Source organism: Rhea americana, unplaced genomic scaffold (assembly GCF_003343005.1).
Source record: "Rhea americana isolate MKP2758 unplaced genomic scaffold, rheAme1 scaffold_78, whole genome shotgun sequence".
Lineage (NCBI taxonomy): Eukaryota > Metazoa > Chordata > Aves > Rheiformes > Rheidae > Rhea > Rhea americana.
Window position 1 is genome coordinate 3,733,806 of NW_028186956.1, and position 13,684 is coordinate 3,747,489.

A 13,684-nucleotide genomic window follows, 5' to 3' on the forward strand; every position below is an offset into this window, starting at 1 on the left:
ATTTGGGGGTATTGTCATCTTTGRAAGATTATGGAGATTGAGAGAAGTTCCCAGTAACTGAAGAAAGGGAACTATGGCACACCATTTTCATAAAGGGCAGGAAGAATGACCCAGGAAATTACAGGCTGGTCAGCCTCTCTGTTGTCCCTAGGAAAATCAAGGAGAAAGTCCTYTCAGAAGCCATTTCTGAACACATGAAGGTGAACAGGGTGACCATGGACCGTCAGCCTGGATTTACCAAAGGTAAATCATGCCTGATCAACCTGATTGACCTCAATGACAAAATGACTAGATCTGTGATTGATGGAAAAGCAGTGGATTTTAATTACCTTCTCTATAGCACAGCTTTCACATGTTTTCCTGCAGCATCCTGGTATCCAAGCTGGTATGCTGTAGTCTAGATAGGTAGACTATTAGCTGAGTGAAACAGTGGCTGAATCAGACTCAAAGGGCAGTGGTTAACAGTATGKAGGCCAGTTACAAACAGAGTACCTCAGAGGTCTGTCCTGGGACTTCTCTGTTCAGTATCTTTTATCAGTGGCCTGAAGGAGGAAAATTCAACTATTGTCTGTTTTGATCAAAAGACCTCTTGAAGTTCCTTCCAGCCTGTGAGGTTCTGCAATTCTCCTCACTTTCAACCAGAGACTGAAACTGGAATTCCTAGAATGCAAACTAAGACATTTTTTATTCTCCCTGTGGGGGATGTCAATCTCATCTTGTTTACAAGATCTGGGAAGAAAATATTTTTTAACAGATTYCACTGCAATGACTATTTTCTACTTATCTTAACCTCCAGGCAAATTTCTCAACAAAAGAAAGTTTTATCAACATGATAAGATCAACAGCATCTCCTCTACAGAGGGGTTAGTGTGAAACAGAAGATGTGACCCAGGCCAGGATTTATATACAGAATTAGGCTTACCAGTATATACTATCTATATATTTGGTTCTAGCGTATCCAAACTCATTCTTAGTTTACATTGGCATAAACAACAGTCATACTAATGGCTCTGGTGGTTTCTTCATGTTCTTGGGAAAGAATTTTTTAGACCTGAAATAGACAATTATTTTCAGATGCCCTCTAAATAACCATCATAAAAAAATTACTTACTTATTCCTTGAAAGAGTTCCTCAATATTAACGGCGTTCTTAGCACTGGTTTCAACAACAATTGCACCTATAGATTCTGCATATTCTTTGGCATCCTTGATAGGAACCTCCCTAAAGAAAACATTAACAAATAAAATAAAGCATTTCTTAAAAAAATAATTTTGAAAGAATTAAATCAGTTTCCTAGTTGTAATTTCTCATATCTTGATTTCAGATTGATTAAAATACATTGCTAAATCATGTGATTCGTATTTCCACCAGGTCCACAAAAACAAAACCAAATAACCCAGCATRACCAGGTCCAAAATACGAAAGACCATTGTGTACTTCACAAAATAATTTGTGGATGATGATTGTGGAGATTAAGAAAAAAAAGGGGGAAAAAAAGGAGTTTAACTACACAATATTCAAACCACAGCAATGAAAGAAATTTGGGAACAAAGGGCTACATAGAAAAGATTTTCATCTTACTCTAACTTAGAGGAGAAAGCAAACTTCAGAATTCCTGACAAAGATAAAATAGTAGCAAGAGACAATATTCCTAGGAAGCACTGCRAAATTTCTTAGCCTTTTCTAACAACATTTCTAAAGGAAGTCTATAAGCTTCCACTASAAGTGGGCAATAAGCCTGCCATCCAACACTGCCAGGACTGAAAGGTCATATTTATCAAATGTAGTTATCGTAACCCAGATGTCAAGATTGCTAAGATCTACTTTGTTGAAAAGAAAAAGCACAAAAGCTCAAGTTCTATKCTACAAAATGAATAAACATAAGGCAAGGCAAAGCAGTAAGGTGGCAAAAACCTTCAGTAGAGTGTTGAGATAGTATTGTTCCAGGGCTACAGGGAAAGTTGGAAGAATTTTTAGGGGGAAAAACACTTCYCAGTCTCCATTATGACTAATTGATTTCTATATTGCTCAAAAAATATTTTGGATGTTTACAGCACTTCAATATTCAAGTTTCAAGTCTCAGCTCCTTTCTTTGAGATTATTTTTAGCGACTTGTCAGAAGGAGGAGACTATTAAAAATATGCCGAACACTGAACAGTACCGTAGTTAATACCACAGATGAGGATTTATATTAATCAAAATTGTCTGTCCACCAGTAGAAATTTCTTCAAAGTCAGGAAATAAATTTATTCCAATAGAGTGCCAAGACCTGCTGACAGCCTGTTAATGAAACTGAGAAGAGCAGCATGAATCCAAAGTGTCCCAAATCTATCCTGGCAGCTCAAATTCAAATTTTAGATGCTAAATGAGGAGGGTAATATGGTCATTGATTATAAGAAATAGTGTCAGCCTCTTCTCAGAGGAAAATAATAAGTTGTTTTTGCTTCTATTAATTCCTCCTTACATTATCTCCTACAGTGACAGGGATGGCTGAATCAAATCAACTGGGACCTGGTCAGGTTGTCCTCTTTGCTTCTATTGATGTTGGTCTTAAAAGAAAGATCTGCCAAAAGGTCTATAAAACCAAAGCAAGATGCCAAAAAAGCATTCTAACAGTAGCTTGCTCACATCATCTTGTTTTAAAATTTTCTGAGCCCAAAAGCCTATGTATTTCCTACACACTAGAGAAAAATGTAATAGATTAGTGAAACATTTCACCTAAAAGCATTTTTACTGAAGTTAATTTCAAGACACAAAGCAGAGAATATATACCAGTGCATATATCGCATAAACAATCAAGAGTTCTAGAAGAACTGTGAAAACATATCACATATAATACAGCCCACTATTTTCCACCAAAATCTCTTTAACTGGGCCATCACTGAAGTACTTTAGAAATAGAAAAGGCTGGGGATGCAAAGAGAATAACTGCGTGAAGAAAAATCCCAGAACTGTTCACAATTATAAAAATAATAATAATAATAATTAAAAAAAAAGAGCGAGAGAGAGCACGCATGATATTTGCTATTTTGAGGACAATGAGTGCCTTGCAAACACCATGACATTTTACGCCTGGAATAGCTGTACTGACTGAACAGGACCAAGTAACAGATGATCAGTTAACAACAGGTACTACTTGAGGAAAACTTGATGGAAAAACAGTCATTCTATAAGGAAGCATGGTATTCTCTCATCACTTTGTTGTGCAAGTTTTTCTCAACTCCTCATGTAAACGTCTGTCGTAGAACAGCAGTTAAAAGCTTGCTGGCATGGCACATACCACCAAAAGTCACAGTATTACATTTTAACTCACTTTATGGATTCATGTGCACTGATTGCCATTTGTGACAATCTCCAAACTTATCATCTTTGATCTAATCAAGCAAATACATTGATGAGAACATTTAAGCAATAAATTTAAAGTGAGTCTCAGGATAACAAAAAGCTCCAATTTGTACTTTTTTTTATTATTATTATTTCTTCTTTTCTTACCTCACATTTGGAAACCTTTTGTCTCATATATGACTTGCTTTCACAGTGTTGACAAGCTGATTGACAAGTTGATCATATCATCATGTAAGAGATGCTAATATACTATCTGTGTCCCCCACTTCCAGGCCAAGAGAAACCAGGAATTTTGCATGGTCAGGGCTTGTTCGGGTCTTAGAGAAAGCAGTGATTTTTTTTTTGGTTTGTGTTAGTTGGTAAGTGATGTGCCAGGGGGAGAGGAAAAACAACACAGGTCCATCCATATGCTTTGGTTCAACAAAGTACTGTATCAAGTACCTGAAGTTACACATATACATCAGGGCTGTGGCGAGCATTGGCCAAAGCAAAGATTATAAAATGGGGAAATTTATTTGAACCATAACAAGAGCCTATGAGGTCCTAAGAGGAAAGTATCGAGTATGGCCACTAAGTCTATACTCAGAGCTGAAGCAAGAAACAACAGAAAGCTATGGCCTACCACAAAGGGTTACTGTTGTACAGCAGAATACACTTCCACTTCCAGAAAGTAAAAACCAAACCCAAAATAGAGCTAAAAGCAGAAGAGTGAATCTAGCTTCAAATGCATCACAAATAGCATCATCCTGGTTTGTCTGCAGGGGGGTTGAATCTAGCCCTCCCCTTATTTTCCCAGGAAGTTCTTTGCTTTACATATGGAACTCAAGCTTTGTGTGAAGTTACGCTTTAAAAAAACAAAAAAACAAAACAAAAAAAAAAAGGACTTTCTACATCCAGTATTAAGCCTTCACTTGATTAAAATGCAGCATCTCTATCACTTGATAGAGGCCTGAATTGTTGTGAAATAATTTACAATGACACTGGTTACAATCAGTTAAATAAAATGATCAGATTATTTCAACTGTCGTAAAGCATGACATGTTCACAAAGCTAATCTGTGAATAAAATTATTCTATTTCAGGCCCATCCTTCTAGGTTTACATTCCTATGCTGCACCTTTTAGCATAAATTTAAAAAAAAAAAGGAAAAAAAGGAAAAAAAAGGAATAATTTTCATTCCCAACGATTCAGCACCTAGAGGGTATAGACTGTACAAACACAGAGGAAAACCAGCAAAAGAGATTTAAAATACATATATACGATTTGAGGTGTGCTGCTGCTGGTGAGGTATATTTGTTCATCACTGAAAACAAACATAGTGATAAGATAACTGGTGTTAGAAAAGATTCAGTACAAATGACCAAAATGATATGCTACAGTAAAAACAAGAAAAACCCGTTACTGGCCAATATAAAAAATGATCAAAGTGACAACAAAAACAGATGAATTACCTGATATCTGAAAGATCACATTTATTTCCAGCAATGGCCATTACAATATTTTCAGGACCATGTTCTTTTAGTTCTTTCACCCATTTCTTCAAAGTATGAAATGAATCCTAAATCAGAGAAATAAAAAATAGCTAACAGCCTCGTCTCCTCTGATATATTTGRTTATTTTATTTTTATTTTTTAGTTAGAGGAACATAGCTTTGATGGTCTTAATGCAATGATAATCTCATAGATCACAAGACCCAAAGAGGATCATTGTAGCTATGCAATATGTTTTTCAAACTTAAAGTCACAAGACTTCCTCAAATTAATTCTTGAACTTGAAAAAAAATATTTTTAAATGAAAAAACATTCGATGCTGATTTTAAAAATTTTCACTGCTGAAGAAACCACTCAGCTTTTCTTTTAAGTTTAGCTAGCAGCTAATTTCTCTTATTGTTAATGTGAGCTTCACTTGTCTACTTTTAACTTCCAGCCAGTGAATTATCATCTCAACCACTGTCATACTTTCAGCAGCATCCAGAAGAGCTCTCCATGACCTCCACCATTTCCAACCCTGTGACATGGTAAATCTCTATTTACTCTTTATTAAATCAAAGAGCTAAGCAACAGTTCATCTGACTTTTTCCCTTCAGGTACAAAATTCAAACACTTGCTGAGGCTGCCTAACTTTTAATAGTAAATTTTCTATTTCCTAATACTAATGGACTAACAGCATTAAAATCACTCTTGTTCCTAGAGATTCAAATTTTAATGTATGGCTGSAATTGTTACTGAAACTCAAACAGAGCTCCCAAACATACTGTAAGACAAATTTTCCCATCAGAAGTGCACATACAAGTTCAGCCTAAATCAGTAAAGGCTGTAACTGAATCTCTGAGTGAACACCATAGCCAGACATTTTAGGGAAAAAATATATAAATATATAAATATATATATATACACAGATATATATACATATATACATATATATATATTCATTCCACTCTAATGATCAGCTTTTTGATTATTAAGCATCAAAAAGTGACATACACATTCCTCCTCCTCTCCTATTTTCCTCTCTTCATTCTGCGAGTTGTTCCACATCAGAGCTGAGAAAAGCAGGCAGAACAGAGTTCTATTCTTATAATGTATTACAAGATTAACTATCAGACTAGCGACTATTTAAATGAAAAATAAAAACCTGTCAGACAATTCCACTCTTCCTCATGCTTTCTTGGCGAAGCAGCAAAGAACAGCACCACTGTGCGACAATGGCCGCCCTCAGCAGCGACAGCGCGTTGCGCTCGCACGCTGCAGAATCAACCCGGCCCTCTCAACACAGTAGTAAATAACTGAATTTGCAAGAAAGTATAAAAATGTAAAGTAAGTGAACTATCTTGACCATCCATAYAGCAATGCATTCTCTAACTCAATTTTATCAATGGGGATTTCTTTCAAAAGCAGTGAAAATGGAGCATAGTTAGAGCTTCCTAGCCTCCTCTGTCTGAGAAAAGAGCAGAAAATACAATTTTCATTCCAAACTAATAATGTTGAGAAAAGGTCAGAGACTTACTATTTCATTATTTTTTTTTTCAAAATAAAGCAGCCATTGAAGACTTCAATTTCTCAGTGCAAACATAAGATTATATGAGTACTTAAAACGATTAGTTTTAAAATCAGTAATATGCAAACAACAGAATTCCTGTTCACTTAATAAAACAGCTAGCTGCTTTTTGTAGCAAAAAATCAGTTTCATACAGAGAATATAGGCAGCAGGGGGAGGGGTATTGAAGGAAATCACGTTCTCTACTTACCCAGAGGAAATTCAAAGCAACTTCTCTAAAATGCAGTCTCTTACCTTTGTCTAGACAAATTTTAAATAACTTGGGAGCACAGCTTTACATTTCAATTTTTAAGGCAGCTAGGCACCTCCATCCAAAGCTACGCAAACTACTCACACATATGAGCATTGATATGAATAGGAATTAGCTTATAAACCCCATAATTACAGAAGTATTTAATTCAAAAAATTTTTAACTCAAAATCCAAGTGAAGTAGTTAATATAGAGAAAYAGTGTACAGAAAGTCTTACCTGTTTGGTGATATCATAAACTATCACAGCTGCTGCTGAACCTCTGTAGTACATTGGAGCCAAGGAATGAAACTGTTAAAACAGATTCCCCCCAAAAGAAAAAAGAAAGAAAGAAAARAAAAAGAATAAATCAGGATTATCACATTTTGCCAGGTCAGGAAAACATGTCACAACTGGACCACAAACTTTCATCCACTAAAGACTAGGCCTCTTCAGTGGCTGCCTAGCTCTGATTTTCCTTAAATCCCAAAGAAACACGCTTCCCTTATCTCCTGGTGCTCTTCATCCCACTGTATTTATTTAATTAGCACTTACTAGTTCTATGCATCTTTTTCTTTGTAGTATATGGACACTGAATAGAAGTTTTCGTGTCAAATTTATCTGTATTTGGAGTCATACCTGACAGCATATACCTCTTACACAGGTAAAAAGGAAAATTTTGCTTTGTAGTTGTAGCACGCTGAATTCAGCTTGGGGTTCAGTTTTATAAAATGCTGCAAATCGCTTGGGTAAAATTAACTTCTCAGAAATCTATTAACACCTGTCATGTTTAGTTAGCCTGTACTATAATACCTATTTTGAAAAACACAGGTTGTGGTGAAATAAGTGTTTCTTCAGTTCCCCCCCCCTCCAGAAACAACTTAAAAAAAAGAGCAATAAAAATGTTTATTATAAAAGACATCTCACCAATGAACAGCATAATTTTCATAATTTACCATGACTAAGCAGTTGGTTTAGAATTTAAGCTTATAATTACACAGAGAAAGGCAGTCAATAAGCCCTTTTGCTGATTCATCTAAACCTATTCTTAAGGATACGAATAATCTTTCTTGGAAAATATGTTTAGTCTCACTGTACTCATAGAGCCATTTTGCACATTTTTCTTTGCACAGAGAGTGATCTGTAAATTCTTCATATAAAGCTGTAGCTACTAACCAAGGTCAACTCCTAAATCAAATGTGCTATTAGGACAGAATATAGATCTCAATATCAGTGAATGTGCACAGACCTATGTGTTATATTGCACACCTCTGTAGATTTACAGCAAGATGTATCTTTGCCTCAGAACTGTACTTACATACTGAGCATTTACAGTTAGGCAGTCTGTGTATTTAGGAAGCTTGCAACAATAGCTCGAGGATGTATGTATTCCTGCCCTATCCAATATTTTCATCCAATAATAATTCTGAAGCAATTTTTCAAAAGTAAGCAGAAATATTATTTCACTCTTAATAATATTATCTAGTTATTTTTCTTGTCCTGTAATTCTTCACCAAAAATTACTAGGAACACAGGCTCCACAGTCATGCTGTTTCACATGCAACATATAAAGCAAGTTATTCATCAGAATATGAGCTAGGACTATTTGCCTGTTTGTAAGGCATTTATCACAGATCATGCATTCTAGTTCAAGGCTGATACTCTCTTACAAGTAAGGATGCATACCACACACTAACAGTGACAGATGGTCAAGTGCTGAAGTGTATTGAGGAGAAAAGGGGGTAAAATAGCTCATTAACAGGGGAAAACAGCAGGAAGGAGGATGAGAAAAGAAAGGGGTAATCAAGATGCTAGATCTGAGGAAAAGTGATCAGCCAGGATCTTGAATGAGCTCGGYAGACATGTGATTTCTGGGCTTTTAGAGAAAGGCTTCAGTACATGTTTAGTGCAATTAATTCTTTCCAGAATTTTTAGCCTCCCAGTCCACTGCAGAAACTTCCAGTGTGTTAAGTTAAATTACCCTGAATACTAGGGAGCATATTTGTGGAGAGTAGATCTGACTTTTCACTGTGCATACAAACCCCTCCCAGTCTGTAAGCTTCTGGAAAAAACGACATCCTACATACGCTGAGTCCGTTTTAATCTAGATTACAAAGTATTCATGAATTTACAAAGAGCTCTCAGATAACAGTAATCACACTTCACTGCAGCCGTGGAGTCAAACCCACATGTTTCAAATTCCATTCATGCTGCCCCAGAAAGCACATTAAGAACCTGTACAACTTCTTGGGAACTTCTCTCTGTTGTTCTTTTGACCAAACAACATGATCACTTCCCATAATGGTTGTTTCATTGAAAAATATTGCCAACGTTAGTGTCAGAAAGAAAACATACATACAAAAAACCTAAGTTTCTTTCACTGGATACTGGATAAGTAGTTTTTAAAGGAATCTGAATGTAAACTAACGTACTTTTTGGTAGCATTAATTTTACAGCTGGATTCCTGAACTAGCTCACTGTGCATCAGAGGAGCCCCAGTCTGAGCTGAAAGGAAAGAGTGAGAAAGTCCTGGGAAAAAGGAGGAAGGATAGGAACACTAGAAGCTAGATTCACATTTAAAGTAAATTCAGATAGCTCCACGCTTGCACAATTGCTTTGTGCACATCTCCGCCAATGCAGTCTATTTCAACAGTCATTTTTACCCCTTTTCCTGGAACGAAAGCAATAATCATTTTACTCAGTGCTTGTAAACACAAAGAAATACTTTTAATTTTGGGAGATATTTGAGTGTCATTTGTGTGAACTAATCACTTGAACAGTATGTTGAATTTCGGTAACAAAAACACCAAACTAAATCATTTAACCTGTTTCTTGTGTCAAGAAACAACAAAAAGTAGCAAGTCACATTATGCAGCAGGAAAGTTTCTCTGCTATTTGAATCAAAGTAATCTACTTAAATATTCCAATTCCTTGCAAATTTAGGAGGAGGGAGGGCAAGACTACAGCAAGGTAGACTCAGAAAAGTCACTGCCTTTTAAAGGCACTCATAGTCAGTAGTTGCTGTTAACACACAATTAYAACCTTCCTGGTATAACATACTGAAAATATATTTGCTTGTTCAGCTGACAGGACAGTTATTTCCTCTTTCATTATTTTATAGCAATATTTTAGCTACAAGGCATGTTAAGAAAGAATGCTTTTCATCCATATTTGGGCATGTAGCTTCAACATTTTTTTAAAAAAAAATCAAGTGATGGATTTCATCTGTCATTTAAGTTTATATTCCTATTTGGATAAAACTGACATTCAAGATTTCAAGCTCTCTGTTATCTAAAGTGACCAAAATGGTATTAAAATACACTTTAGTGCTATTTCTTAGGGTCTGCAAGGAAAAAAAAGTAATTTGTAATTGTTCAGTATAAACCGAAAGTGTGCTAGTAACAAAAATATTGTAAGAAATCACTGCTGTCCATGAGAAAACATAAAAAGACTCTCTGCAACACTGAATGAATTAACAGGGATTGAAAATCAGTACTTTAGAATAACTTTCATCATTTATAATAGACTCTCTTAACAAATGTGCTTTATGAGCATGGATTTTCAAAAAGCACAAAAATACCAGTAAAAGTATTATGCAAGTAATTAAGCGAAGTCTTGAATCCTTTCCTGGCCTAATTATCTGGAAAAGAGAGTCATGCAAAATTATTTAAAGAGATACAAGATCCTAATGCGCACATTTTTCACCTGCCAAAGACCAAATGTAGGACAGAAGCYCAGAACAAGCGACACACAAAAAAGCAGTTCACAAAATTAAATCTCAGAAGAATACTTTCCATATTATAAATTTCAATTTTTATAACCTCAATTTTATAGTTCAGTATTTCTGAATTCAATAATTCCCAAGCAAATAAGGAGAAACAGGTGCAGTTCAAGATTTGGCATTAGAACAACTCTATTTCTCAAGAAGCATTGCCTGAACACCAGTGTGGCCAGCCACCCATGGCTCTGACCCACACACCTGCAATAGGTACATGAAGGTCGCTCTTCAGCTGTGCCCTCCGCACCTTCCCAAGGCATCAGTCCCTCTGCATCCTACAGCTGAGGGCAGCCCTWCAGCAGTTTTAATCTGCAGGTGGAGCCAGGACCAGCACCCATCAGGTCATGAAAAGGTCATCAGTCAACTCCCACCAATGGAAATAACTACTGCACTTAACCCCTTTCAAAAGCTGATGAAGGTCCAGCCTAAAACCACTTGTCTTTTTTCCATGCTGTTCCTATTAGCATCATATTATTTTGATGCCTACAAGCATTCTAATTTCCAGCCTGCAGGTGTTCCTGACCAATTTACATCCTTTCACTGGGTCAATGCTTGCCTTCAGGTGAAACATCACTAGAGCACAGGCTTTTAACCTTAATTTTGCCAGGCTGCTAAGACAGACTCTTTTAGTCTAAAGACGAGGTCATCAGAAGACCACTTTCTCTGCACTTGGTCTAGATTGAGTTCATCTCTCCTGGCTTCTGGTGAACAGGTTTGTATGGAGCATCCTAGATATAAAGCAGCATTAACTGTACTTTCCCTAATACATATTAGTAAACACATTGCCCTTCTCACGGCTGCATGATCATCCTGCGATTAGAAAATGCATTCACAAGCTGCTTTCCTTCTCTGTTTCCAAAAAAATATCATCTATAACTTTACGACACGCATTTTTCTAATGAGTCACAGGGTAGAGGGATTTGCTATTTATATTACTGATTTTCCTCCCTCTGATTCATCTATCCTACCATTTTCCAGAGCGTCCTTCTAGGCACTGAGAATACCTCACATCTTTGTAAAATGAGTAAACTACCAGTAGCAGCTCACTTAAAATAGACATTTTAAAGCTCTGTGTATCTCATACAGTATCCAAAAAAAGTTTGCTGATTTATACAAGTGCTAAGATGACATAGGGAATATTGATCCATTCCCGTAACTCATAAGCCTCCTCTGCTTTTGTAGGGTCTGATTATGACTTGTATGGGTGAGGTCACTAAACCATACAATGCAACAGTTCAAATTTAGGGGAAGGTTTTCCAATTCAACAACCATATCCAGGCTGAAAGGCCACTCCACTATAAATAAGGAACCTATTTTACCAGATACACACATACCAAAGAACAAAATGAATGACWTGTGTAACTTTGTCCAGTCTTTATGACTCTTCTCCCTAAAGCACACTATGTGACATACAACAAGTTGCAAAAGGATTGGTGAAATGCTAAACAGTGTTTAGGGCATCTTGTATTTACACCCCTCCACCACCACTTTCATTTTGCATTTTTGGTTCATCATCTATACTYCTAAGAAAGCGGTTTTGAGGCCATATGTCTGTCAGGAAATTTCCTCTGAAACCAGGTCCCCTTTTTTTCTCGGGATCTGACTAGAAACAGCGTAATCTTGACAGCTGTACATCCCTGTACCATAGAGGATAAATTCAGTCTTAAGTTGTGTATATGCAAGCTCAATATAACCAGGGGATAGAAGTTGCACTGGTTGATTCCAGGAATATTTTAGGATTCTGCAACCCCAGACCTGGTTATCTCGTTGAAGTCAACAGAAGTTTTGCCCTTGCAAAAGAATGGAACCAAGAGCAGCCATGAAGGATTTTACCACCTACTTAAAAGCTCTACAACATTTTGCTTTCTATTTTCTGTGCACTTCATTATGGAAGGGTATAATGCTTTATACATTTCTGCTGTAATAACAATACAGAATTGGGAAGAAGAAAAACCCACAAAGTAGCCATATCTGAATATTTAGAAAAGAAAAACATTTTCAAAAAAAAGTACTACATAAATCACACCCAAGCTGCCGCACCAAAAGTCTCTTAACCATGTCTTCCGTAATGCTGGTTTAGAAAGCAAAAGAGAGGCCGAATAAATAYAGAAATGAAAAAGTACCACTCCTGCCTATCTAAAAACAACCGATAAATACTGCTGAAGATAGTCTGGATTCATTCAATCTGTCTGGCACACCAGGGAACACTACTAACATGTCTGAAGCTCTCCAAACTGACAGTGTATCCTATATCCACCACACTGGTGCACTGACACACCAGTGCTGTCTCCTCTAAGCTCCAGGGCCAAGGGAAAAAGACACACACAACCATTCTATTGGATTTCTTTTGCTGTCTTGGACTGCAAATAACATTTTTTTTCCTTGCTGCAAAAAGGATTATACAATTATAATACAATACATGTAATATATACAAGAATAGCTGGAAAGAGTAAGGCTGTACATCAAATCAGTGCTGAGTTAGTAAGTATTACACACCTTACATCAGGGGCTGAATATAGCTCAGACTTTTCCACATGGTGCCTTTTCAAGCATCTGCAGGTGCATATCAGCACAAGATTTGCTTCCTGACAGCTGTAATCATTTAAATAGAGTTCATTCCCATTTTTGAGAAGCTACTCTCTGACCATGTATGTAGTATCTGAGTAGCCAAGCCAGACCTTGCTACTCCTGAGATCAGAGATTCTTATCAGGATGCCATTAATGATAACAGCCACAGCTTCTAGCTCTGTGCCATCTTCACATGTGTGGGCAGTGACATAGCTCTGCAACTGCCTTCTCCTTCCTTTTACACACACTCACCTTTCTAGACTAGGAGGCTCACATCSCTTGGTCCCCTCACTCACTCAACAGTTAATTCCCAGTCACTTAGCAGACAATTCCAGGCATCCCATTTTTCCCTCTCCTGTCCTCATCCCTTCCTGCCATGCCACCCATCCAAACCCCTTCAGTCCAGTCCCCTAAGCCACCTGAAGCACATCTCTTCTCACATTTCAGCCTCGCCCCTACYACCTGAATCAAAAAAACTTGCAATTCTATTAACCCCTGAAGCTCTTGTCATGAGGAGCATGACAGACTAGTGCTAAAAACGTGTTATTAGCAGTCCATTTAGGAGAGCTGCAATAATTGCTTCTATGGCACAGGTCAGTTAAGCTCCACATGGGAAGAGTTGGAAGTCATCACCTGTGCCCGCACAGCACAAGCTCATTAGCATGGTCTTGTACCATCAGCAGTATGTACTCCATAGCTTGTGAACCTC

General features: G+C 37.0%; 1 protein-coding gene across 2 annotated transcripts in view; it reads right to left on the reverse strand.

The window, feature by feature from the left end:
• RAB31 (RAB31, member RAS oncogene family) overlaps nucleotides 1-13,684 on the reverse strand; it is a 58,403-nt gene that overhangs the window by 10,724 nt on the left and 33,995 nt on the right. For both annotated transcript variants that reach the window (XM_085322474.1, XM_085322473.1), the window contains exons 4-6: nucleotides 6,870-6,941; nucleotides 4,796-4,902; nucleotides 1,112-1,221 (exon numbers count right to left, since the gene is read on the reverse strand). In XM_085322474.1, the coding sequence (XP_085178600.1) occupies nucleotides 1,112-1,221; nucleotides 4,796-4,902; nucleotides 6,870-6,941 (289 nt within the window). The remainder of the gene's footprint in view (nucleotides 1-1,111; nucleotides 1,222-4,795; nucleotides 4,903-6,869; nucleotides 6,942-13,684) is intronic.